General features: G+C 46.7%; 1 protein-coding gene across 4 annotated transcripts in view; it reads left to right on the forward strand.

The window, feature by feature from the left end:
* The window catches only part of SIN3A (SIN3 transcription regulator family member A), a 137,386-nt gene extending 113,403 nt beyond the window's left edge, over positions 1–23,983 (forward strand). For 3 of the 4 annotated variants that reach the window (XM_075345587.1, XM_075345589.1, XM_075345586.1), the window contains exons 17-21: positions 3,551–3,724; positions 5,750–5,842; positions 20,499–20,593; positions 20,890–21,088; positions 23,140–23,983. In XM_075345587.1, the coding sequence (XP_075201702.1) occupies positions 3,551–3,724; positions 5,750–5,842; positions 20,499–20,593; positions 20,890–21,088; positions 23,140–23,370 (792 nt within the window). In that variant the 3' untranslated portion in view covers positions 23,371–23,983. The remainder of the gene's footprint in view (positions 1–3,550; positions 3,725–5,749; positions 5,843–20,498; positions 20,594–20,889; positions 21,089–23,139) is intronic. The other variant, XM_075345590.1, reaches the window with a different exon arrangement.
* The last annotated feature ends 1,708 nt before the right edge of the window (positions 23,984–25,691 follow it).

Consider the following 25,691-nt stretch of genomic DNA (forward strand, 5'->3'; position numbering starts at 1 on the left):
AGACTGTCAGCGGAGTGTCTCGCTCACTCTCGCCACTCTAGCCCAATTCGGGTGGCTGGTCAATCTGCCCAAATCCACTCTGACTCCGACCCAGAGGCTCACGTACCTAGGGATGCAGTTCGAGACTCTGCCGGCACTTGTGAAGTTGCCCTTGGTCAAACAGCAGTCCCTCCAACTGGCAGTGCGCTCTCTGCTGAGGCCCCGCCGTTATTCCATCAGGCACCTGATGCAGGTGCTGGGTCAGATGGTGGCGTCAATGGAGGCTGTTCCCTTTGCCCAGTTCCATCTGCGTCCTCTGCAGCTGGACATTCTCCGCTGTTGGGACAAGCGGCCTTCCTCCTTGCACAGGTTAGTGGCTCTGTCGCCACAGACCAGGAGCTCTCTTCAGTGGTGGCTTCGGCCCCTCTCTCTGTCTCAGGGACGCTCCTTCCTGGCTCCGTCCTGGGTGGTCCTCACCACGGATGCCAGTCTATCCGGCTGGGGAGTGGTATGTCTCCACCACCGAGCTCAGGGCACTTGGACTCCGTCCGAGTCAGCCCTCTCGATCAATGTGCTGGAAACCAGAGCTGTGCTCCTGGCTCTCCTAGCTTTTCACCACCTATTGGCGGGCAAGCACATCCGAGTCCAGTCAGACAACGCGACAGCAGTTGCCTACATCAATCACCAAGGCGGGACACGCAGCCGCCTGACAATGTTGGAGGTACAACGCATCCTTCAATGGACGGAGGACTCCAAGTCCACCATATCCGCAGTCCACATCCCAGGCGTGGAAAACTGGAAGGCAGATTATCTCAGCCGTCAAACCGTGGACAGTGGCGAGTGGTCCCTGCATCCGGCAGTGTTTCAGTCAATCTGCCGCAAGTGGGACACTCCGGACGTGGACCTAATGGCATCCCGTCACAACAACAAGGTTCCGATTTACGTGGCTCGCTCCCACGATCCTCAGGCCTTCGCAGCGGACGCTCTGGTTCAAGACTGGTCCCAGTTTCGTCTGTCCTACGTGTTTCCCCCTCTAGCTCTCTTGCCCAGAGTCCTGCGCAAGATCAGAATGCAGGGCCGTCGGGTCATCCTCATTGCTCCGGACTGGCCCAGGCGAGCTTGGTACCCAGACCTGCTCCATCTGTCCGTAGAGGTGCTGTGGCATCTCCGGACCGTCCAGACCTTCTCTCACAAGGTCCGTTTTTCCGCCAGAATTCTGCGGCTCTCAGATTGACGGCGTGGCTCTTGAGTCCTGGATCTTGACGGCTTCTGGTATTCCTCCTGAAGTCATTTCCACTATGACTCGGGCCCGGAAGTCTTCCTCGGCCAAAATCTATCACAGGACTTGGAAAATGTTCCTGTCCTGGTGTCGCTCTTCCGGCCATGCTCCTTGGCCTTTTTCCTTGCCGACCCTTCTGTCCTTTCTACAGTCCGGTCTGCAGCTAGGACTGTCCCTCAATTCTCTCAAGGGACAAGTCTCAGCTCTGTCAGTGCTGTTCCAGCGGTGTATCGCCCGGCTGGCTCAGGTCCGCACCTTCATGCAGGGCGCGTCTCACATGATTCCGCCTTACCGGCGGCCCTTGGATCCCTGGGACCTCAATTTGGTCCTCACGGCCTTGCAGAAACCCCCCTTTGAGCCTCTTAGGGAGGTTTGTTTGTTTCGTCTTTCACAGAAAGTGGTCTTTCTAGTGGCCATAACTTCCCTCAGGAGAGTCTTTGATTTGGCTGCGCTCTCTTCGGAGTCACCTTTTTTGGTTTTTCATCAAGACAAGGTGGTTCTCCGTCCGACTCCGGACTTTCTCCCTAAGGTGGTTTCTCCTTTCCACCTTAACCAGGACATTACCCTGCCTTCCTTTTGTCCGGCTCCTGTTCATCGCTTTGAAAAAGCGTTGCATACTCTGGATCTGGAGCGGGCGCTCCGGATCGATGTGTCTCGCACCGCTGCTCTTAGGCAGTGCACCTCTCTTTTTGTGCTAAACACAGGTCGGCATAAGGGCCTCTCTGCTTCTAAGCCGACCTTAGCCCGTTGGATTAGGTCGACCATTTCCGATACCTACCAGTGTTCTCATGTGCCTCCCCCGCCGGGGATCAAGGCACACTCGACCAGAGCTGTCGGTGCCTCTTGGGCTTTCAGGCACCAGGCTACGGCTCAGCAAGTCTGTCAGGCTGCCACTTGGACTAGCCTGCATACCTTTTCGAAGCACTACCAAGTGAATGCTCATGCTTCGGCAGATGTGAGCTTGGGCAGACGCATCCTTCAGGCGGCTGTCGCCCATTTGTGAAGTTAGGCTCTGCCTACTTCTCAGTTTTTCTGTTTATTCCCACCCATGGACTGCTTTGAGACGTCCCAATCTCTGGGTCTCCCATAGGAACGATAAAGAAAAAGAGAATTTTGTTCCTTACCGTAAATTCTTTTTCTTATAGTTCTGTATTGGGAGACCCAGCACCCTCCCTGTTGCCTGTTGGCAGGTTCTTGTTCCGCGTGTTATCACCGGCTGTTGTCGTGGACAGAGTCTCCGGTTGTTCCGGTTCTTGTTCTGTTTTTACTTGTGGGTGGTTATTCTCCTTCAGCTTTTGCACTAAACTGGCTAGATCTGGTTCTCCAGGGGGTGTATAGGCTCAGCGGGAGGAGCTACACTTTTTAGTGTAGTACTTTGTGTGTCCTCCGGAGGCAGAAGCTATACACCCAATGTCTGGGTCTCCCAATACGGAACTATAAGAAAAAGAATTTACAGTAAGTAAACAAAATTCTCTTTTTTTTGGTTTATAACATGCATCGGATTATAAGACGAACCACAAATTTAGAGGGGGAAAAAAGGTAAGAAAAAAGAAAATGGGGTCAGTCTTACAAGCCGGTGGTGTCGGGTAAAGGTGAAGGTGGAGCGGGGTCACAGGAGGCAGGAATAGGGCGATGCTGTGCTGGGGCTGCGGGTGCGCTGTGTTGGAGCTGTGCTTAGGCTGCAGGCCGAGGGCACTGCGCTGTGGTGGGGCTGCTGGCGCCATCCTGAAAATGTTGGCAGTGTGGACTTCAAATAATGGCACCCGGAGTCGGCCATTAATCTTTCCAGCAGCGGACTATGATGGTATCTTGAGCCGAGAACTCCATCTGCACACTCGCCAACTCCGGGCGCCATTATTTTGAAATCCGTACCGCCGACATTTTCAGGATGGCGCCCGCAACCACAGTACAGCGCCTTCGGCCTGCAGCCCCAGCACAAAGCAGCTACAGCACATCGCCCACGGCATTGCTCCTGCAACCCCCTCTCCACCATCCCCGGTAAGGAACATTTGGATTATAAGACACACCCCTCATTTTTTTCCCAAATTTTTGAAAGGAAACATGCGCCTTATAATCCGAAAATATGGTATATAGAAAAACAAAAATGTAACTGCAAAGCTGCAGGTATAGGCAATTTCTTGCAAAAAAAACCCCCAAAAAAGTGGTGGCTCATTTTTTCTCCAGAGCAAGTGCGCCTTTGTCCAGCTTGATGCCAGACATACTCTGGGATTTATGTTCTGCCAGTCTAGCTTTTCTTACTATAGTTCTTTTTTTTTTCTTTTTGATCTGTAGCTCCAGCACATAGTCAGTGATGAAATCTGTGTGCAAGTGACAGATCTCTACCTCTCCGAGAGCGGCTGCAATGCTACAGGGGGTCTCCTGGCCACCCAAACATCCCGCACCTTGGGTGAGGCCAATTACCAGCGAAAAGCTGAGCAGCTAATGGCTGATGAGAACTGTTTCAAGGTGAGTCCCTTGTTACCCTGTCTTCAGCAGCTCCCTGTCTGCTCCCTTGCTTTGGCTATATGCTATGAAGCCTGTGAATAAGTGACAGCTTTCACTGTTGGGAATTACAATTTAATTTCTACAATAAACTTGGGCTAAAACCTCAAAGAAAGGGTAGACGAACGTTTAAAAATATTATCAATGTATGTATCCTAAGGGTACCTTCACACTTTAGCGATGCAGCAGCGATCCGACCAGCGATCTGACCTGGTCAGGATCGCTGATGCATCGCTACATGGTCGCTGGTGAGCTGTCAAACAGGCAGATCTCACCAGCGACCAGTGACCAGCCCCCAGCCAGCAGCGACGTGCAAGCGACGCTGCGCTTGCACGGAGCCGGCGTCTGGAAGCTGCGGACACTGGTAACTAAGGTAAACATCGGGTATGGTTACCCGATGTTTACATTAGTTACCAGCGCACACCGCTTAGCTGTGTGTGCAGGGAGCCGCGCACACTGAGCGCTGGCTCCTTGCTTTCCTAGCTACAGTACACATCGGGTTAATTAACCCGATGTGTAATGCAGCTACATGTGCAGGGAGCCACGCACACTGCTTAGCGCTGGCTTCTTGCTCTCCTAGCTACAGTACACATCGGGTTAATTAACCCGATGTGTACAGCAGCTACATGTGCAGAGAGCCGGAGCCGGCAGCACAGGCAGCGTGAGAGCGGCGGAGGCTGGTAACTAAGGTAAATATCGGGTAACCACCTTGGTTACCCGATGTTTATCTTGGTTACAGCTTACCGCAGCTGCCAGATGCCGGCTCCTGCTCCCTGCTCGCTTCATTTGTCGCTCTCTCGCTGTCACACACAGCGATCTGTGTGTCACAGTGGGAGAGCGCGTTTGAAGAAAACGAACCAGGGCTGTGTGTAACGAGCAGCGATCTCGCAGCAGGGGCCAGATCGCTGCTCATTGTCACACACAGCGAGATCGCTAATGAGGTCACTGCTGCGTCACAAAAAGCGTGACTCAGCAGCGATCTCGGCAGCGAGCTCGCTGTGTGTGAAGCACCCCTTAGTTAACACTTGTGTACGAATGTCTTATCTTATCTTATCATTCTATTTAAAGGGTTGTCCATTTTCACAGGATAGGTGATAACTTGTTGATCAGTGGCTGTCTGTCTATTGGGGGCCACAACAATCGGCAGATTTGGAAATGTGTATCCCTTTTACAATGGATTGGCAGTCGGGGCATCTGTTCTACTGCAATATCTTGTAAAGGAGCTAATATTGCGGGGATACTGCCTCAGCAGTAAGACACCCACCGATCGGCAAGTCATCACGAATCCTCAGGGATGTGAGCACTTGTTTTTAACTGGACAACATCTTATCCAAAAACAGAGTGTTGGCATTCTGAAATGTATAAGAATGCCTCGCCCTTGTAGTGCCTTGCATGAGGTTTCTTCATAAGAATGACAGGTTGGTTGATCAAGAATATTCTGAATCACTGCGTAAATTATGTCCAGTAGAGTAGGAGGTCCTAATAGGGTCCAGTACTGAGCTGTCCATTAGGTCACAACATCCCCGAAAAGTTAGTAGTAATCCTACAAACCTTATATCTCTTTAATCAAAAGCATTTTCGTGCGAAATATGTCTGTGCTAAAGTTTCTATTACAAAACCCTGAGGCTGCACCACTGATTTGTCAGGCGCAACGTTCTGGAGAACTTGTGGCTGTTTTGCCCTCTCCTAATTAGAAGCTTTGGAGGCCGATAATGTTGGTCATATGTACCCAGTTCAGTATGATTAGCCTCCTCCATACCTGGGTTCTTTGATTCAATAGTTCCGGTGGCAGAGCCACGGCATGTCTGTCAGACCACGTAAACTATTAACGGGTTCATTGGGGTTCTCTCCTGCTCTTCAGCATTTTAGTGGCCTAATGGCTTGTCCGGTATTTGTGACCACGTGTCCTAGATATTTGTGTGTGTTTTGTGCTTTTGAAATTATAAAATGTTTGACCTTTTTTTTTACTTTTTCTTTTCTTTTGTACAGTTGATGTTTTCCCAGGGTTGTGGACAGGTCCAATTAACAATTGAACTGCTGGACACTGAGGAAGAAAACTCAGATGACCCAGCGGAGACCGAGGTAAGCCCTACTCGTTCCTGAGGGGCTCTCGGTTACCGCCACCATAGGCAAGACCCCGACCTCTAGGACCTATTGGGGAAAGGGTCACGGGGGGGGATGTGTGACAACACTTACTAAATCGCCTTCTGGGATCAAATCACAGCCCACCCCGGTCAAACAAAACCTGCAGCGTGTGTACGATCTGATTTTTCCATACTTGTACAGAACGTTATCAATCTGTGCTTTGTTACAGAATCCAGGCAATACTTAAATTAAAAAAAAAACAAAAAAAAAAAAAACATTTTGGAGCAAGACTCAAATTGTAATATAATAAACATGTTTTAACGATCCAGGGTGACGTAGTGATTTGTTCTGGTTTTGTTTTTTTTCCGCTCTTTCTCCCATTGAATCTCTTATATAACAATGGCACTCTTCATCTTCACCACCTTCCTGAATCACTAACCTCTACGCCACTACTTGCTTCTCCTCCTATACTATTCATATGGCACCTGATGAATGACTACATCTTTCCTACGAGACATCTGATCTTGTTCTAATGTATTAGTAACATCCCCAATGTTTAATGCGCTTTGTGAGTGATATTCAGATGTGCCTGGTATACGGTATAACCTATTACAGTCATATGGAAAAGTTTGGGCTCCCCTATTAATGTTAATTTTTTTTCTTCATAACAATTTGGGTTTTTGCAACAGCTATTTCAGTTTCATATATCTAATAACTGATGGACTGAGTAATATTCCTGGATTGAAATGATGTTTATTGTACAAACAGAAAATGTGCAATCCGCATTTAAACAAAATTTGACTGGTGCAAAAGTATGGGCACCCTTATCAATTTCTTGATTTGAACACTCCTAACTACTTTTTACTGACTTACTAAAGCACTAAATTGCTTTTGTAACCTCATTGAGCTTTGAACTTCATAGGCAGGTGTATCCAATCATGAGAAAAGGTAAGGTGGCCACTTGCAAATTGTTCTCCTATTTGAATCCCCTATGAAGAGTGGCATCATGGGCTCCTCAAAACAACTCTCAAATGATCTGAAAACAAAGATTATTCAACATAGTTGTTCAGGGGAAGGATACAAAAAGTTGTCTCAGAGATTTAAACTGTCAGTTTCCACTGTGAGGAACATAGTAAGGAAATGGAAGAACACAGGTACAGTTCTTGTTAAGCCCAGAAGTGGCAGGCCAAGAAAAATATCAGAAAGGCAGAGAAGAAGAATGGTGAGAAAAGTCAAGGACATTCCACAGACCACCTCCAAAGACCTGCAGCATCATCTTGCTGCAGATGGTGTCAATGTGCATCGGTCAACAATACAGCGCACGTTGCACAAGGAAAAGCTGTATGGGATGCGAAAGAAGCCGTTTCTGCAAGCACGCCACAAACAGAGTCGCCTGAGGTATGCAAAAGGACATTTGGACAAGCCAGTTACATTTTGGAAGAAGGTCCTGTGGACTGATGAAACAAAGATTGAGTTGTTTGGTCATACAAAAAGGCGTTATGCATGGAGGCAAAAAAACACGGCATTCCAAGAAAAGCACTTGCTACCCACAGTAAAATTTGGTGGAGGTTCCATCATGCTTTGGGGCTGTGTGGCCAATGCCGGCACCGGGAATCTTGTTAAAGTTGAGGGTCGCATGGATTCAAATCATTGTCAGCAGATTCTTGACAATAATGTGCAAGAATCAGTGACGAAGATGAAGTTACGCAGGGGATGGAGATTTCAGCAAGACAATGATCCAAAACACCGCTCCAAATCTACTCAGGCATTCATGCAGAGGAACAATTACAATGTTCTGGAATGGCCATCCCAGTCCCCAGACCTGAATATCATTGAAAATCTGTGGGATGATTTGAAGCGTGCTGTCCATGCTCGGCGACCATCAAACTGAACTGAACTGGAATTGTTTTGTAAACAGGAATGGTCAAATATACCTTCATCCAGGATCCAGGAACTCATTAAAAGCTACAGGAAGCGACTAGATGCTGTTATTTTTGCAAAAGGAGATCTACAAAATATTAATGTGACTTTTATGTTGAGGTGCCCATACTTTTGCAACGGTCAAATTTTGTTTAAATGCGGATTGCACATTTTCTGTTAGTACAATAAACCTCATTTCAATCCAGAAATATTACTCAGTCCATCAGTTATTAGATATATGAAACTGAAATAGCTGTTGCAAAAACCCAAATTGTTATAAAGAAAAAAGGTTAACATTAATAGGGGTGCCCAAACTTTTTCATATGACTGTATATTACAGCTTAGGTGTAGACTCGGGACCTGATTCCTTTTTGCGTTTGCTTTGTTTTAGGGTTTTTTACCTATTTTTTTCGTTTGTGCCTTTTTTGAAATCTATATTATGTGTTTGCTTCTTTTTCTTTCTTTTTTTTTCTATTTGTGGTCATCATGTACTTTAAAGCAAATGCGCTCTTATACAGTGATTTTATGTACCCCTGAAAATTTTAGCATTTCATGTCTTTTTGCGCTTAAAAAAAAAAAAAGTTGAGACGAGTATTTTTCAGTCTGCGCTAAATTCAATAACTTATTGTGCCATTTTGAAGAATTAAATGCAAAAATCAGCGAACGCTAGAAGACAAAAAAAAACAACAAATGACATAAGAAAACCACAATTGATGAATCGGGCCCCAAGGCTACATGACGCATTGAAGGGAACCGGTCAGGTCCAATTTGCACCCAAAACCACGAGCAGTTCTGGGTGTATATTGCTAATCCTGCCTAACCGTCCCTGTATACAGTAGCATAGATAAAGAGATCTTTAGAAAAAGTATTTATAAAGATCTTATATCATATGCTAATGAGTGAGGGCACTAGCCTCCTGGGCGTTAGTTCCCCATCCAGTTGCCCCTCATTAGCATGTTAGTACGTCCCTGTGGGCCCCTGTAGGTCTACTAGCATGCTAATGAATACGCAGCATCACAGGATGATCCTTACCTCTCCGCCGCCATCGCTGGATTTCGGCTCAGTGCGTATGACCGCACTATGAAGCTGGGTATATGCATCCTGGCTTCAAACTGTAAAAGTAGTGCGCATGACCCAAACACCGGGGTCGTGCGCACTGAGCCGAAATCCAGCGATGGCGGCGGAGAGGTGAGAGATCATCTTATGACGCGTCATATTCATTAGCATGGTAGCATACTTACAGGGACATACTAACATGCTAATGAGGGGCGACTAATGCCTGGGGGACTAGCCCCTGCGCTCATTAGCATATCATAAAAGATCTTTAGAAATACTTTTTCTAAAGATCTCTTTATCTATGCTAGTGTATAAAGGGACGGTTAGGCAGGGATTAGCAATATACACCCAGAACTGCTCGTGGCTCTGGGTGCATATTGCACCTCACAGGTTCCCTTTAGGTAACTCTGTGTTACTTCTTTAATACCGGTCTGTAGGAGCAGGCCATATTCTAGGCCAGAGCTGCCTTTACAGCTTGCTTTCAGGAGCCATTAGTCACACTTTGGACTCAGGTTTGCACAGCTTTGTTCAGCATCGCATTCTAGGAAAGTGGGATTTTTTTTTATTTTTTTTTTCTTCCCTCCTTTACTTTTATTGGCCATTTCCCGCTCATAAGAGTGAACCCTCTATGCAGATTTCTTCTGAAGCAGAAACTATTGCACATTTGAGTTCAGTAGCTTTCACAGAAGGAAGGCTTGTAACATCTAAGCATATAGTCTAATCTCTAAACCAGGATTTTATTGGATTACACTTAAAAGGTATATCCAGGACTTTAAAAAGCACAAACAAGCCTGTAGTTGCTACCTACCTTCCTGCTGTGCCCGGCGTCGTTATTTGTGTTAACGGAGCAGTCACAGATGGCTCCTCCCATTGATACTATGGCTTTGTCAGCAGAGTTGAGGCTTCTTTTCCACTCTGCTCTGTACACTTGGTGGAACTGCCGGCATCATCCTGATTGACTGCTTGGGGAGTCGGCTGTAAATCAGCGTGATGTCAGTTGTCCCACCCTGTCCACACAGTAGAGCAGATGAGAAGCCGCCACTCTATTGATGCGATGTCAGCAGAAGCAGCTGAATCACCGGCAGGAGTGGTGTGTGACATCTCTGTGCCGGCAATCGACTGCTCCGAGCACAACAGCCATGTAAGTAGCAACTACCTGCCTTTCATGCTTGGACATATTTTGGGAAAAAAAATGTCCCATATATCCTCTTTAAAAATACATTTGGTTTCTCAGCTGCTTTAGTTTCTAAAACCTTTTCATGAGAAGCCCAAAACCCAGATCTGATGGTGTGGCCTAATAAATCTTATTGAGACTTCATGTTCTAAGGACATCTTCATGACAAGTGGAGAGTACCTGGTGGCTCATGAAGAGGAAACACATTGAAATGTTTTATTGTGATTGGATATTTCTTGGCCTGTAAAAATATATAACCCTTACAAGGAACTTCTCATCATATACTAAATATATATACAGGGTGGTCCAAAAGTAGGTGGACAGTGTGTGTAATCGGGTTATCAAACATGGTGTAAAGTGAAACTTGACTCAGTTGCCCTTAGCAACCAATCAGATTGCACTCACTTTTCATTCTTCACAGACTTTGGAAAATGAAAGGTGGAGTCTGGTTGCTAAGGGCAACTGAGTCCGTTTCACTTTACACCACGTTTGATAACCCTACACACATACTGTCCTCCTACATTTGGACCACTCTGTGTGTGTGTGTGTGTGTGTGTGTGTGTGTGTGTGTGTGTGTACACATACTGTCCTACATTTGGACCACTCTGTATGTGTGTGTGTGTGTGTGTGTGTGTGTGTGTACACACATACTGTCCTCCTACATTTGGACCACTCTGTGTGTGTGTGTGTGTGTGTGTGTGTGTGTGTGTGTGTGTGTGTGTGTGTGTGTGTGTACACATACTGTCCTACATTTGGACCACTCTGTATGTGTGTGTGTGTGTGTGTGTGTGTGTGTACACATACTGTCCTCCTACATTTGGACCACTCTGTGTGTGTGTGTGTGTGTGTGTGTGTGTGTGTGTGTGTGTGTGTGTGTGTGTGTGTGTGTGTACACATACTGTCCTACATTTGGACCACTCTGTATGTGTGTGTGTGTGTGTACACACATACTGTCCTCCTACATTTGGACCACTCTGTGTGTGTGTGTGTGTGTGTGTGTGTGTGTGTGTGTGTACACATACTGTCCTACATTTGGACCACTCTGTATGTGTGTGTGTGTGTGTGTGTACACACATACTGTCCTCCTACATTTGGACCACTCTGTATGTGTGTGTGTGTGTGTGTGTTTGTGTACACATACTGTCCTCCTACATTTGGACCACTCTGTGTGTGTGTGTGTGTGTGTGTGTGTGTGTGTGTGTGTGTTTGTGTACACATACTGTCCTCCTACATTTGGACCACTCTGTGTGTGTGTGTGTGTGTGTGTGTGTGTACACACATACTGTCCTACATTTGGACCACTCTGTGTGTGTGTGTGTGTGTGTACACATACTGTCCTCCTACATTTGGACCACTCTGTGTGTGTGTGTGTGTGTGTGTGTGTGTGTGTGTGTTCTGGCGGTTCTTAGACTTGAAGGTGGAAGATACATTAGTGATGGTGTTGGACTCTCCAGGCAGCATGAAATTGTCGATGACTTGGTACAACACATTCTCAGGCTTACAGCTAACTCCACAACTGAGATAACCACTGCTCAGAGCTCAGATAACCCCTTCTGAATTTACTTTACCTGGTGGAAAATGACAAAAGTCTCCAGTGCTATCGCTGTTCCAGCGACGTCAGACTCTCACTGAGCTCAAATGATTGTACGCCATGTGAGCCCTGCAGCCACACACCGGCCATTTCACTCTCATTTCACTTTCACTTCTTTTTTTTTTTTGCAAAAAAAATGGCACCTCTGAGAAGAGGTGAGAGCTGCTGCCCTCTAATCTGAATGTTCTGTCCAAAAGAGGTGACAATAAAGCAGCCGCTGATAGGCTGCAGGGCTCACGTGGCATAACGTCATGAAAGACCAGGCTGCGACATAGCTGCAACTCCGCCAGCACCTAGGGTGAGTATAGGCTGTCTAATGATCTATGGTGGACTATAACAATTGAGGAGGGAGTGGCCGGGTAGTGGACAACTGTAAGGGGAAACGGGGGCCAGACCTGGCATCTGAAGTGTTACTATGACCTAGTACTGTTATGAAATGCTCATTTAAAACCATATACTGGTGCACCTTTTACCTCCAGCTCCGATTAATTGATACTGCTGCGTGTGACCTGGACCTGCGACACTGTTCACTTTTTGATTTCTGCTAAACACTGAAACATGCGAAAAGTGACTGAATCTCCAAACCTGTAATGTAGATATCGGAGCGAGCTCCATCAGCATTAGGCTTCTTACACATGGTTTAAACCAGGGGTCTCAAACTCGGCTGGGTGTATGGGCCGCACACAGGAAAAAAATAATTTGAGGGGCCACATTCCTTTCAGGACAAAGTGACATTGGTAGTGGTACCATTTTTTCTTTCTATACACCCTTGAATCACTGTTTTTGAACATTTTTCATTTGTCCATTATAACAAATGTGTAGTGTGTGTATATGTATGTATATATATACAAAAATACATACACTTTTTTTTACATTTTTTTCCCCTTTTTGTAAGTAATACAGTTTTACAATAACCACCGCATAGTAATTTTGGCCAACATCTTGTAGTAATGTGCCCCATCTTGTTTCCCATTCTGTAAAAATGTGTGCATCCTTGTCCCCTTGTAGCAATGTGCCCCAGCCTCAGCTAACACACACACACACACACACACACACACCCTGTGCAGCCTCAGCTCACACGCACACATCCCCCCCACCCTGTGCAGCCTCAGCTAACACACACATCCCCCCCACCCTGTGCAGCCTCAGCTAACACACACATCCCCCCCACCCTGTGCAGCCTCAGCTAACACACACATCCCCCCCACCCTGTGCAGCCTCAGCTAATACACATCCCCCCACCCTGTGCAGCCTCAGCTAATACACATCCCCCCCACGCTGTGCAGCCTCAGCTAATACACATCCCCCCCCACCCTGTGCAGCCTCAGCTAATACACATCCCCCCCACCCTGTGCAGCCTCAGCTAATACACATCCCCCCCACCCTGTGCAGCCTCAGCTAATACACATCCCCCCCACCCTGTGCAGCCTCAGCTAATACACATCCCCCCCACCCTGTGCAGCCTCAGCTAATACACATCCCCCCCACCCTGTGCAGCCTCAGCTAATACACATCCCCCCCACCCTGTGCAGCCTCAGCTAATACACATCCCCCCACCCTGTGCAGCCTTAGCTAATACACATCCCCCCACCCTGTGCAGCCTTAGCTAATACACATCCCCCCCACCCTGTGCAGCCTTAGCTAATACACATCCCCCCCACCCTGTGCAGCCTCAGCTAATACACATCCCCCCCACCCTGTGCAGCCTCAGCTAATACACATCCCCCCCACCCTGTGCAGCCTCAGCTAATACACATCCCCCCACCCTGTGCAGCCTCAGCTAATACACATCCCCCCACCCTGTGCAGCCTTAGCTAATACACATCCCCCCCACCCTGTGCAGCCTCAGCTAACACACACGAAAACATTCTTCTCACCTGCTGTCAGCGGCATGCAGGCACGTGGACTCGGTGAAGCCTCAGCTACCACACACACACACACAGTGCAGCCTCAGCCAGCAACAGAACCACACACGGCATGAGAGACACACACACACACACACACACACACACACAGTGCAGCCTCAGGCAGCAACAGAACCACACACGGCATGAGACACACACACACACACACACACACACACACACACACACACTGCAGCCTCAGCCAGCAACACGAAAACATTCTTCTCACCTGCTGTCAGCGGCACGCAGGCACGTGGACCCGGTAATGATCACAGCTGCTGTCATCGCTGAACGTTCGGCCGGCGCGTGCAGAGCAGTTCTCACTGCACAACAGCCACTGGCCAATCACAGGCAAGCATCTGAGGTCATATGCAGCAGGTGCTTGCCTCTGATTGGCAGGCGGCTGTTATTGCGTTCTGCAGCGAGAACTTCACTGTGCGCGGCAAACACAAAACTGTAGGCTGAAATAAATAACTGACAGCTGCGGCCCCTGCACCGGTCGCCATCTTTACCAGGTCCACGGGCCTGCGGGCCGCAAGAAGCCACCTGAAGGGCCGCATGCGGCCCGCGGGCCGCGTGTTTGAGACCCCTGGTTTAAACCATCAATAAAGGGTTATTCCTGTTAATGAATGTGGCAGGTATCAGCAAACATGAAGTGAAGGAGCAGTATTAACCATATAATTCCTCTTATGAAGTCTATGGAAAAAGTATACTATACTATTCCCAGATCATGCTGCATTTCAAGAAAAAAACAAACAAAAAAACAACAACTCATCAGAGTAAGGCTATGTTCACATGCAGCGTTTTTTTATACAAATTAACAGCTATTTTTTACATGATCAGCAAAAGCTGTGAGATTTCAGAAATCTCCTTAACACGCTTGATTGTTTGTTTATTTTTTTTTCCTGACTGAATTAGAGATCCATTGAAAACGAGAGTGCAAAAACACTGCAGCGTATTTTAGGACTAAAACTAACTATATTAAACATATTATAGCACACTTAAAGGGAACCTGTCTTGTCCAATATACACCCAGAACCACAAGCAGTTCTGTGCATATTGCTAATCCCTGCCTAACTGTCCCTGTATACACTAGCATAGATAAAGAGATCTATAGAAAAAGTATTTCCAAAGATCTTGTATCATATGCTAATGAGCGAGGGACTAGTCCCCTGGGCGTTCGTTTTCCTGGCTAGTCGGCTCCATTAGCATGTTAGTGTTCCCCTGTGGGTGTGCTAATATGCTAATGAATACATAGTGTCACAGGATGATACCACTCACCTCTATGCCACCTTCGCGTCTGACGGGGAATTTCGGCTCAGTTCGCATGACCCCGGAGTTTCAATCATGCACACTATGAATCTGGGTGTACGTTTTCCTGGCTTCAAACTGAAGTAGTCATGTAGTTAAAACTCTGGGGTCATGCGCATTGAGCCAAAATCCAGCGATGGGTGGTGATGGCGGCAGAGAGGTGTGTGACCTCATCCTCTGACACTGCATTTATTAGCATGTCAGCACACCCACAGGGGCGTCCTAACATGCTACTGAGGGCAACTAGCCAAGGGAAGTAAAGCCCAGGGGACTAGTCCCCTCACTCATTGGCATACGGTAAAAGATCTTTAGAAATAATTTTTCTAAAGCTCTCTTTATCTATGCTAGTGTATACAGGAACGCTTAGGCAGGGATTAGCAATATACACCCAGGACTGCTCGTGGTTCTGAGTGCATATTGGACCTGACAGGTTCCCTTTAATCCTTACCTGTTTAGATCTCCCTATTGACATTAAGCTAAAAACTGGCAGCAGCATTTCTTTGCCTAGAAAGTGTTCACACCTCATTTTGAGTTCTTGAAATCTACAAACCACCCCATAGGACACTTGTTCAGCAAAGGAAAATGGTGTCCTTAGGACGTGAGTCTGGTGTCCATATACCCGTATGGTTCATCTGGCCTGCTTCGGCATATTCCATGAGGTCGGGGAATTCTAGAAATAATGAGGTTTTATTATCAGATCAGGTTGCATTATTAATACATATATAATTTATTTTATGCACACAGAATGATTATATTAAAGGGAACCTGTCATCAGAAATTTAGCTATAAACCTAAATGTTTCCCCCTCTGCAGCTCCTGGGCTGCATTCTAGCAAGGTTCCTCTAGTTTTTCTGGCCCCTTTTATACCAAAATAAACACTTTATAAACTTGTACCTTTTCGTATGTAAATTTCGTAAATTATCCATGGGGTCGGGCTGCCTGGTGTCCGTTACTGTCCTCCTGCCGATTTACGCCGCCCCCGAACGCTGAATTTCAAACCTCAGGACGCCACCCCTGGGCGCCTGAGGTCCCGCGCATGCGCTGTGGGACTGTGCACTGCGTGCACATGTGACCGCTGGTGACGTTTTGCGCAGGCACGAGGTTATGGGCGGTGCTGTGAGTGTCATCAGCAAGTGCCGCCCATAACCTCGTGACCGCACTTTCCCCTCTTCCTCCAGCGTTCTGCGCCAGCCAAATGACCAGACGTCACCTCCTTCCCATCGTACCCTGCAGCAGGAAATAGATGGGAGGTGCGGAGCAGCACAGGAGAAGCGGAGAGAATCTGAACGACGTACAGAGGGGAGAGCGCGGCCACGAGAGTATGGGCGGGCACTTGAGATGCAATCACAGCGCCGCCCGTACTCTCGTGCCTGCGACCTCGTCACCAGGTCTCCTGGCGTGCACGGGACCTCGGGCGCAGTGGATGGCGTCCTGAGGGATGATTTGGAGCGTGGGGGGACGGCGTAAGGGACAGCAACGGACACTAGACGGCCCGCCCCCATGGAGAATTTACAAGATTTTCATACCAAAAGGTATAACTTTATAAAGTATTTATTTTGGTTTAAAAGGGGGCACAAAAAGTATAGAAACCTTGCTAGAATGCAGCCCACGAGCTGCAGAGGGGGAAACATTTAGGTTGAAAGCCAAATTTCTGCTGACAGGTTCCCTTTAATGATGGTTGTGTGTACATGGAAGTGTCTGGTCTATACAGCCTATGAGATGTCAGCCACCGGCAGCTGTGCATGCCCCTATGGCTAATGTCACACTTGCCTTATTTTAGGTAGGAATTACACATATAGTGGGTTTATTTCCCAAACACAATTGAAACAGAATGTACATCTCTTCTGTTATCTACATCTGTGTTTGGCCGACCTTGGCTTCCCTTCCACTGCTTGCTAGTAATCCAGTTTGGTAGAGTATTAGTGATGATCGAGCACTACCGTACTTGGTAACCAGCAGTCAGATGCTCGGAAGGGCAGTAGTCATGTACCAAGTATAATGGAAGACAATAAGGAAGATCTTCAGGAACAATGCTTGACTTCCCCATTGACTTCCATTATACGCGGTACATGAGTACCGCCCATCTGAGCATCCAACTGTTGGTTATGAGTCCCGAGCATGGTAGTGCGCACTCATCACTACAGCACATCACTCCAATGACTTTTACATCCAGCAATCTGCTTACTAAAGCCGAGGTTTAGTATAAAGATCTCTTTGATGTACCCTGCAGTAAGATCAGGGAGATCTGCCTTTCCCACTGATTGGCTATGCAGAGGAGTATAGTTCTCGTGTTTTATTTTATTAATATTTATTTATTTTAAATGTAGATTAATTAGGTTAAATAGTTATTAAAATCTAACTAGCCGTACAATAAAGTAACGCTTGTCTCCAGCCCTGTGACTGCAGGCACCGACATACAAAATAGATGCTTCGTGACCATGTACAAGGACTTGTATGGCATCATTTACACTCTTCTGCACTATATACAATATTCAGGAGTAGTGAATTATTGTAAAATTCAAAAGCTTCAACATTTTTATGTTTTGTAAATAAGTTTCTAGGAAAAAAAGAAAGTTTCAAAACTCTTTTGCAGAATGCATCATTACTAATAACTACCAATGTGTCATTGGGTGTGATATCCTCTGATCCTTTCTCTGTTAACCATCTATCCTTTAAAGTGGGCCTGTAATTCAATGGTGGTACCTCAACCTGAAGAATCTTTAATATACCAATAACAAATGTTGGTGCATGCCAGGAGAGCCCCCTATACAATATACCCCCCGCCCGCCATCGCCACCTAGCTGACAGGCGAGGCTTCCCCCATCTCACCAGTCATTTACACAGTGACTTCTATTTGTCATTTCATTGAAGAAATGTGTACATTATTAATGCTAAATCTTAATATGTATATTTTCCCTATTATTCTGTGAAGGGTTTCAATTAATTGTGAAAATCCCAATCACTTTATTAGGAGACATTTTTGGTGGATGGATTTGTGTCTGCGGCACCTAATAATCTGGAGCACGTCCAGCTGATCCCTGCCAATGGCTTCTTTTGCAGTTATCCTACGTGTATAGGTAGATGTACAGGGTAGGTCTAAACAGCGTAATTGTGTAGCAGCAATCCAATAAATAAGTGGCCGTATTGTTTCAAATAGGGAAACTGATAGTAATAACTCCTGCCATGAAGAACGCTCTATTCCATCTTATGATAACGACCCTTTTACAATAAGGAGCCAACCCCACAATTAGATTATCATGGTGACTGCTGCCAAACTTCTAAACCGATGCAATAAGATGATGTGGCCGCACACATTGTTCACCTACGTCCTTTATTTTGAGCACCTCGGTATTATTATTTTCCTGTAATCTGCACACTCCCCACCCGCCCACATTATAATCAGATCGTCTCCATCCACCACAACCTCTCAGACGTTCTCCTGGAGCCTCACTAAACAGTCAGAGATGATGTTGGGGCTTTACCAGCTGTAATTGAAGTCCATTCTTAAGTTAATAACATCTAAACTGTACCTTTTTGTCTCCTGATCCCAATACAAAAATATTGCAAATAAGAACAGAATGAGTTGCTAAACTAAATATTGCTGCATCTATTAAAAGGACTGTGCAGGTTATCATCTGCCCCCCTGCTACACTTCTCCAAGACGCAACCATAGGTCTAATGACACGAACCAAGATCCAGCCTGATTCATGATATGATCTAACAGATCACGTATAAAATATATATATATAGGGCGGCACGGTGGCTCAGTGGTTAGCACAGTAGTCTTGCAGCGCTGGGGTTCAAAACCCACCATGGACAACATCTGCAGCGAGTTTATGTTCTCCCTGTGTTTGTGTGGGTTTCCTCCGGGTTCTACAGTTTCCTCCCACAACCCAAAGACATACTGGTAGGGAAATTACTGTATTTTTCGGACTATAAGACACACCGGACCATAAGACGCACCCTGGTTTTAGAGGAGGAAAATAGGAAAATAAAATTTTAAGCAAAAAATGTGGTCATGACCCACTGTTATGGGGCGAGGATTTACTGCTGACACTGTTATGGGGGTAATGTCCCCAAATTCTCTACTAAGGTACCCCAGCCTGGTAATGATCCTCCTGCCATCCTTGTATATATCTCCACCATCCTGGTATGTGCCCACATCCAGGTACTGTATGTGCCCCCATTTTGCTATATACCCCCATCCTGGCATATGGCCTGCATCCTGTGGCACACATAAAAACATAAACGTTTATACACACCTTTCCTCACTCCACGCAGCATCGCTCATCTTCCTGTCTGTGCCGGCTGCAGCGCCGCTGACCTGTGTGGAGCCGTGCACACAGCGATGACGTTATCCCTGTGTGCACCGCTCTCCACACACATCAGGGGTCGGCAGACAGGAGGTCATCGTGATGCTGCAGGGATCGATGACCCGTGAGTATGATGATGATGCGCGGGGGGGGGGGGGAGGAGGAGTGAATATAGCCACACATGATCACTCCAGGCTGTAGTTGCCAGGGATGATCACGCGGGTCAGCTGTTAATTATGCATGCATCCCCCGCCCATCATCCCGCCCACCTGTCAGCGCCGGCTTCAGCGCTGAGAGATGATGGGCGGGAAGATGCATGCATATGAAAAGAGGCTAATGAGTGGGCCCACATTTGGGGGGGTAAAAAAATGCGTCTTATAGTCCAAAAAATACAGTAGCTTGTGAGTTGCAAAGGGGAAAGTGATGATCACACTTGTAAAGCACTGTGGAATTAATAGCGTTATATAAGCAAGTGAAATAAATACATTTAAAAAATATATAGAATTTTCCCAACCGTTAACAATCCGTAATACAATCATTGTGTACATTGCTCCTTCCAGTGCCGCTCTGGTCCTCTCCTGCATCTTGTGACCAATCACCTCACACAGAGTTACTGTATAGACTGGAAGTCACTTTCTCAATGTAAGTCTATGAGACTCCTAACAGTGCTCTCATAGACTTATATTAGGAAAAGAGCGAATTGTCGTCTGTGTGAGCCGGAAAGAAAGTGCTGCTGTTACATGATGCAGGAGAGGACCAGAACAGGGCTGTAAACTTTAGAAGACAGTGACCGGTAAGTATCTGAATCCTTACACTATTCGCCATTAGTAATGTGTATAGCGTGTAATAAGGAGTGATACTTTTATCTTGGAACAATAATTTCTGTGTTGCGCACGTATAAATCATCAGTAGTACAAGTAGTTTTACTACAAAATAGCTGGTGATGTTTGTTAAAAAAAAAAATTGAACAAGCAAAAACCAGCAAAATACTTCACCTTTTTTGAGATTTTCAAGCTGACCAAATAACAAAGCTTGACAATCACAGGTTCTCTGCACTGGGCCTAAGGCTGTGTTCACACGCGGTGTTTTTGCATCTCTTTTTTGCTGCATTTTTGGTGAATCAAACTATTAATCATGTACTGTATACAAATCACCCACATAATCTGCACCAAAAAACGCAGCTAAAATATTCAGCAAAACCTGCATTTTACTGCCATGGATGCAGAAAAAAAATGCTGCATGTGAACATAGCCAAAGTGTCATGGTCTTGGCCCTCCTGCTGCTCCACTGTGCAGTTCTACTCTTATTGTCTGCTTGCCTGTATTGGGTCTCGGCATTCTGGGCTCTGGGACTAATTCTGCACAAATTGTCTTCTTTCTTTAAGCGCTGGTCGGACTATGTGGAAAGATACATGAACTGTGACTCTACTTCCCCAGAGCTGAGAGAGCATCTCGCACAGAAACCTGTTTTCTTACCCAGGTGAGCTCATCATCTGATACCTGTGCCAACGACACTATCCCTGGTTTTAGTCCGTAACCACATTTGCCTTTTTTTCCTGTAGGGTTTTTCCTTGTTTTAGTCTCTACCACCTCTGTTGGGAAGCTATTCCAGTATTCTTATCTTCACATTTAGTCTGACCACTCCACTATTCAGCTTTTTCTTGTATGAACTACTTTCACCTAACTTTTTATGGTATTTTTTCCTCCCACACAGATCAAAAGAGGATTTAAAAGTTCTAACTTTATAGCTGTTACCGATCACTTATTGTTACACAGGAACCTGCGGAGAATCCGGAAGTGCCAGCGAGGCCGCGAGCAACAGGAGAAGGAAGGCAATGGAAAGCGGACGCTGGAGAATCTAGAGAGTCTGGACAAGCTGCAGTGCAAATTCAAGCTGAACTCTTACAAGATGGTATACGTCATCAAATCTGAGGACTACATGTACCGTCGCACCGCCTTACTAAGGGCACAGCAGGTGTGTATGTAGGTGCCATGACAGCGGGCCCTGAAGGAGTGTTTCCTGCATCTACCAGCGTATTGGTGGCCTGTGTATAAATGTAAATGTGTGTGTATATATTTAAATTATAGTATTCAGAGGGGTAACATATCCCATTAAATTTTGCAATGTCTGTTCAACTCCTTTTTGGGGTATTCACCTGCACCCATATGTGAAGATGCAGTGTCTGTATAGCGTATTCTAGCTTTCTGGTAGGAATATCTCATTTTTCCAGGCTATGAAGAATAGCCATTGTATAGTGTAAGCTATTTGGCATTATTGAGGCAATGTAAAAAACTGTTTTATGGACATAAACTGTCACACGTGGACCCTTATGGCTTTACTAAAAGGAACTTAGCGTCCTTTTGCAGTTAGTGGGATCTGTAGACACCATAGAGAAGGAATCGCGCACTAGACTTACTACTATGTTTCCCCTAAAATAAGACACTGGCTTACAATTTTTTTTCCCCTGAAAGTGCGCAAGGGCTTATTCTTGGGGAAACACGGTTGGGGAAAAGTTTTACCCCTCAAAAAAAGCAGTCCCCCCCCCCCCCTTTCCAGGAGATTCATACTTACCAGACCCCCGGACATCTGCGTGGCTCCCGGTTCCTCCTGCAATCCTTAGCGGGCACTTCCAGCAGGTATGCTGCACACCGTCCTCCCCTGCTTCTGGCCAACACATTCACATACATCAGATCGCGATGCACACTCGGTGTGTTAGTGTGTGTGTGTGTGTGTATATATATGAGAGATATACCTATATATATATATATATATATATATATATATATATATATATATATATATATTAATAAATATATATAATATATATATATATATACATATATATATATATATATATACATATATATATATATATATAATATATATCCAAAGGAGAAAGAAAGTTGCACTCCAGATGATCACCATATCACTCCGTCTTTATTGCAGGGGAAGCATGAAGGTACAAGCGGTGGGGAGGGTGAGACAAGCCATACAACGCCGGACGACGGTGTGCCGTTTCGCTAGAACTTAGCTTCCACGGGTCCAGAGGAAGCTAACTTCTAGCGAAACGGCACGCCGTCGTCCGGCGTTGTATGGCTTGTCTCACCCTCCCCACGGCTTGTACCTTCATGTTTCCCCTGCAATAAAGACGGAGTGATATGGTGATCATCTGGAGTGCGACTTTCTTTCTCCTTTGGATTTATCTTGGTCTTCACCGCAAGTCTGCACCATGATCCCCTCCATGGCTCAGTAGGGCTCAAGTAGCTGAACGTGTAGTAACACGCGGAGTAGGTGGTGCACCAGGACTCTTACCTCTTTTATATATATATATATATATATATATATAGCCGCAGGTCCTGTAAGGTTTCCTTCCGCGGGTCCTTTGTGCTCCAAAGCACTGTGTCCAACTCTGCCAGCTGTAAGCAATCGATATCGCTGGATGTGGTGTGTGTTTGTGTTTGTGTGTGTGTGTGTGTTCTCGATCTGATGTGTGTGAGTGGGGGATCCGCTGCAGGTCCTCCCGTTCGGCGAGTATGATCGTGAGGTGTTCTTTCTTCTTTCTTTTGGGGGTGTCTGCTTTATATAATGAAGTGTCCTGCAGTATTCTTTAACTTTTTTGGCTGCATGGACACTTTATTAATGATCCGCAAGTAGGGCTATTTTTGGGGTAGGGCTTTTATTTAGGCCTTACGTCGAAAATGCTGAAACTCCTGCTAGGGCTTATTTTTGGAGTAAGGCTTATTTTCAGGGAAACCCTAGCAATGCAGTAATTTTTATCTACATCATCGGGGTATCATAAACTTGGATACATCATGTAGCAATGTTTTGTAAGAGTCCTTCAGGCCAATAAAGTGGTGATAAACTGCATCAAACTGACAGTCAGTGGGATCAGCCCTCATCTTTTCTCCAATGGTTTTAGCGTCGTTATATGTTTTTTTTATATATTTTCGAACCACTTCACCTTTTCAAATGTTATGTTTAGTGTTCATTTAAAAGTGTGTAATTTAGATTCTTGTTTCTTTTAGTCCCATGAGCGAGTCAGCAAACGACTGCACCAGCGCTTCCAAACATGGCTGAGCAAGTGGAATCTTGAACATGTGAGCCGGGAGATGGCAGTGGATACCAGAAAGTGGCTGATGGGAGAAGGGGTGGAGGGTATGGTGCCCTGTGCCACTACCCGGGACTTGGAGATCCTTCATTTTGTGGATATAAACAAGTACCGAGTAAAATATGGACAAGCCTTTAAAACCCCTTAAAAAGATTCATAAAGACCAGCAGCAATTCCTTTCCAGAGTGACTCGTTTGAAAGTTGAAATCTTTTGTCTAAACCAGCAGGATCATTTACAGAAGCATGGGGTGGACCCTGTACCCTCACTTGGAGGGTTCTTAGATCTCCCCGGTTGCCAGATAAGTTGCTGCAAGCCCCTCTGATAGAAATGAGGGGTTTGGTGTTACCGAGGATCTCCTGCCAATCTCCCGACCCCTTAGTCTTAGCAGACCTAATCTCACCCATGGTATGTAAATACAAGTGTGTAAATACCGTTAACAAAAGATCTCCCATTCATCTTCTGTCCCAGCCATTATTTTATAGCAAGCGCCGTCTTAGTTTAACCTTCTGTTACCCATCTTTGTAACATAGTGATTGGGGGGAACATCTGGAAACCACAATCTCCTTTATTACTGTTTCTACCAAAGGGAGTCTATTGAGAGTGTGGTTTATATATAGAACTACAGTATACCTGTCAGAAACTGCCCCACGTTCCTCTCTGCTGTATCTCGTCAGTGTGAGTGTTATATTTTATCTTTTACTTCTGTCCTTTCTTCTGCCCCCTTTTTTTTAAACACTGTAAATAAAGAAAAGGTTTGGTATGGCTGTGTTTTTCATGAAGGATTACGCAATAAGAATTCAGTGGTTTTCTATGTTCTACTTGTTTGCACATACAAGACAGGTGAAGAACGTATTTCTTTGTCGCTCCATTGGGAGACCCAGACAATTGGGTGTATAGGCTATGCCTCCGGAGGCCGCACAAAGTATTACACTAAAAGTGTAAAGCCCCTCCCCTTCTGCCTATACACCCCCCGTGCTCCCACGGGCTCCTCAGTTTTTATGCTTTGTGCTCCCTTCTCACCCCACTCTTGTCGGCGGTGTTGTTAAGGTTGAGGTATCCATTGCGGGTACGGAGGCTGGAGCCCACATGCTGTTTCTTCGGCGCTCCATTGGGAGACCCAGACGATTGGGTGTATAGCACTGCCTCCGGAGGCCACACAAAGCATTACACTAAAAAGTGTAAGGCCCCTCCCCTTCTGGCTATACACCCCCCGTGGGATCACGGGCTGCTCAGTTTTCAAGCTTTGTGCGAAGGAGGTCAGACATCCACGCATAGCTCCACTGTTTAGTCAGCAGTAGCTGCTGACTATATCGGATGGAAGAAAAGAGGGCCCATACTAGGGCCCCCAGCATGCTCCCTTCTCACCCCATTCCTATTGGCGGTGTTTGTTAAGGTTGAGGTACCCATTGTGGGTACGGAGGCTGGAGCCCACATGCTGCTTTCCTTCCCCATCCCCCTGAGGGGCTCTGAGGAAGTGGGATCTTACCGGCCCCCAAGCCCTGAGGCCGGGCTCCATCCACAGACCCGTAGAACCTGCTGGATACGGAGCTGGGTACCGTTCAGGGACAAGGCCCTGCAACATTCAGGTACTCTGTGTCCCCGTATGGACAGGCCGCGCACACTCCAGACTTGCTGGGTGTGCTAGTGCGCCGGGGACAGTAGCGCTGTGCGCTGGGGTTACAGTCACTGCAGTTTCTCTGAGGGACTTTATGTGTTGGGGACTGCCGCGCCGGCCGCCCCTGGAGCGGCGGCGCGGCTGAGACTTGTGGTGCGCCGGGGACTTAGCGCCGACCGTGCTTTTACGACGGCGGCGCTTATAAATCTAGTCCCCGGCTTTTGCGGCCTAGCTCCGCTTCGTTCCCGCCCCCACCCTGTCAATCAGGGCAAGGGAGAGACGCTGTACGATAGTCAGCGCCGAGGGCTGGAGTCTTATTTACATACTCCAGCCCTCTCACTGAGCACAGTGGGGCGCAGGTTTCCCGCACTTTGTCTGCACACGCCCAGGGCCCGCCCCTCTCCACAGGACGCCGGCAGCCATTCCTACATGCAGTCTGGCTGGAGAACGGACACAGGCTCTGGGAGACCCAGACAAGGGATTTCTGGCGACCACACACCCGCGTTAAGCGGGCGGTAAGCAGCACATTAGTGCTGGCCCCACTAGTGCCACAGTGTTATATTGGTGTATTTTTTTCTCTATACCATATATATATATATAATTGCACTGTAAGGTCGCTTCTTGGCTGTATACCCTATATTGCTCTGAGGAGACGACAACATGTCATCCGCAAAACGCAAGGGTGCCAAGACACAGGCTGTATACGCTACTTGTGCCGCTTGTGGGGCTGATCTACCGGCAGGTTCCAATGACCCCCAGTGTGTGCAATGTTCGGTCCCTGTGCCACTTCGTCAGCCGGAGTCTATGGTGGTAGTGGCCCAGGCAGAGTCACCGGTGAACCCTGTCCCGGTGA

This window comes from Anomaloglossus baeobatrachus, chromosome 4, assembly GCF_048569485.1.
Source record: "Anomaloglossus baeobatrachus isolate aAnoBae1 chromosome 4, aAnoBae1.hap1, whole genome shotgun sequence".
In the NCBI taxonomy this organism is placed as follows: domain Eukaryota; kingdom Metazoa; phylum Chordata; class Amphibia; order Anura; family Aromobatidae; genus Anomaloglossus; species Anomaloglossus baeobatrachus.